A 2,850-nucleotide genomic window follows, 5' to 3' on the forward strand; every position below is an offset into this window, starting at 1 on the left:
TGTTTAATGACCTATGCACATTTTACTGCAATATCCCGACTCACTCTTGTCTGAGATAAGTATATGGGGTCTTGCATCTCTTCAGGGTCAAGTTTCATTAATTCACAGCAGACAGCAAACAACAGATAACATTAATAGTTGTCCTTAAATTACATGTGTATAAAAGAGTTACAACCTGATTATAAATCTCTTTTATACACATGTAATTTAAGGACAACTATTAATGTTGTCTGTTGTTTGCTGTCTTGGTGATATGGAAAGATGGCTCATCTGGAAAGACAGCTTGGACCCCACCACATGCCTAAATTCAAGAACTGAACTTTTCGGATCATGTCCACATGTGGCTTAATATTTGTTACGTTTTTGGTCCCCCCGAGATTACTGATAGGACTTGCTTTCTATATTGTGTCTATGTACAAGCTTTTTATCTCTCTATACTTTTTACTTATATTTCTTATATATTTTTTTACATATTTATAGAGATATTGTTTTATAGGTTTATTGCTCATATATTTTTTACACATATTTTTTCTGTATTCTACCTTCCACTCTGCATTTTTTCTGTGCGTATATAGACGTGTATATGGAATTTTTTGTGCACACGTGTGTGTGTGTGTATGCAGGTATGTGCATATATAGACATGTTTTACTCTTATTGCTTATTTTTTACACTTTTTATACACATTTTTCTGTATTTTGCCTTTAGCCCTGTATTTTCTTGTGCATGTGCATATATAGATGTGTGTATGAACCTTTTTTGTGTGCATGTGTGTACAAGCATGTATGCAGGTATGTATATATTTTTCGGCAAATGTGTGGGTGAGCATGTGTGTGTTTCAAGTGAGGGTGGATGAGTATATACATATAGGTGTATGTACGTGGGTGTGCAGGCACACATGTATATGTATGGCCATGCACGCTTACATGATTACTATGAACATTTTTACTCCTTTACCTTTACTCCCTCCTCTTACTTAGCGATCATTCTAATAGCTCTTTTGTCTTAATAACGGTCAATCACACAGTAATTTCCCTTTGTTTAATGGTCATTTTCATAGCACTTTTTACGATGGCCTGATAACTGAAGAGATGTCGGCGTGGGTTTCCACCCCAACATCCGAAACTCGGAGTTATATCATGACTACCGAATAATTGTGACTTATTATATTTACAGATGAATTCCTTTATTTACATAATATCGAGGTCTCTTTCATTCTTTTGTTGTCTTACCATTTCTATCAATATAGATGTATATATGTGTGTGTGTGTGTATGTATATATATATATATATATATATATATATATATATATATATATATATATATATCATTGCAAGTACTTTGTATTTAATGCATAAATATATCACATATAGATGAATTTGCAAACGAGCTACAAAATCTGAGTGAGGAGGATGACACTGATGAAGAAATTGAGAGTCTCCCTGCAGTTACTATCTGCAATTCTTTTATGAATAACCCGAGTCAGGTTATAAAAGAAGAAAATGAAAATGAAGAAGCAGAATCACCAACAGAACATGGAGTTATTAGAAAATATTCCTCTGACTCTGGAAATGATAAGTAAGTTATTTTTAGTTGTTGTTTTATTGAGAAATATTTTTTGAAATAGTAAACTGTAATATATGCAATGTTACAAAGAGGATAATTATTCACTTGTACACTGATGAGAGTTGTTGCCTAGGAGATTTTGCTACAAAAAAGCAAAAACATTAGAAAGTATTAGAATCATAATCACTTTCTTCACTCTTCTTATTCTTTCTCAATATCATTTTATCTTTGCTTTCTTTGGCTTTTATGGGGTGGTTTAGTTTTTAGAGGCTTCTATTATTGTATTCAAAGAGGAGGATAATTAGGCTGAAAGGATAAATGAAATCAATTGGACAAATAAATTTTTATGTCTTTTGGAGAGTTGCTTGTTGATGTTTCACTACACTGTTAATAGAAATACAGTTGTCCCCCCTGGTATTCATGGGGGTTACATTCCTAGAGCACCTGCGAATAATGGAAAATCACGAATATTAGACATGGTCCATAAAAAATGCCTATAATGCCAAAATATAATGTAAAATATTATATATATATATATATATATATTTGTAAAAGTATGTGATACTTATTTGGTAGCTACCGAATAAGTGTCACATATTTTTACAGATAAATTCCTCTATTTACATAATATCGAGGTCTCTTTCTTTCTTTTGTTGTCCTTTCTATCAATATATATACATACATACACACACACACACATATATATATATATACATACACACACATATATATATATATCATATTAATAATTTAATAAAAAATAAAGCAAAATGTAGTTACTCACCAATAATGAATGATATTGACTTATGATGATGATGGGAAGATGCTGTCGTTGTTTCTTCATGGTGGTGAGGAGAGTTTTATATGTCTACATGGCAGCATCAATGGCATTTTTAGATTCGAGAGACTGAACCATATAGGGATCCCATGCTTCCGCCTTCCTTTGCTGTCCTTAAAAGGTCGGACAAATGTTTGATTGTTAGGCCCACCTCATCCTCTTCTTCACTGGCAGACTTAGTTAACTTTAATAAATCATCATCTGTCAAGATTTTAAAGTGGGCATCGATGAGGTTGTTGACATCTTGCGTGATGTCAAAACTTTTGCCACCAAGTACCTTTGCAAATTTCATACGGTATGTTGTTATTTTCAAATAAACAGGAGTACACTGTAATTTCTATGAAGGACTGGCTCATGTTCAGGCGACACATGAAATCTTTCGAGCGGGATCGTTGCCAGTGCCCCTGGACTGGCTCATGTGCGGGCGACACATGAAATCTTTTGAGT

At 33.3% G+C, this 2,850-nt stretch overlaps 1 protein-coding gene across 1 annotated transcript in view; it reads left to right on the forward strand.

Annotated features, from left to right (window-relative positions):
- LOC106878657 (potassium channel subfamily T member 1) overlaps positions 1–2,850 on the forward strand; it is a 168,270-nt gene that overhangs the window by 133,373 nt on the left and 32,047 nt on the right. The window contains exon 18 of the mRNA XM_052966784.1: positions 1,373–1,577. Within this exon, the coding sequence (XP_052822744.1) occupies positions 1,373–1,577 (205 nt within the window). The remainder of the gene's footprint in view (positions 1–1,372; positions 1,578–2,850) is intronic.

The sequence above is a fragment of the Octopus bimaculoides genome, chromosome 3 (genome assembly GCF_001194135.2).
Source record: "Octopus bimaculoides isolate UCB-OBI-ISO-001 chromosome 3, ASM119413v2, whole genome shotgun sequence".
Lineage (NCBI taxonomy): Eukaryota > Metazoa > Mollusca > Cephalopoda > Octopoda > Octopodidae > Octopus > Octopus bimaculoides.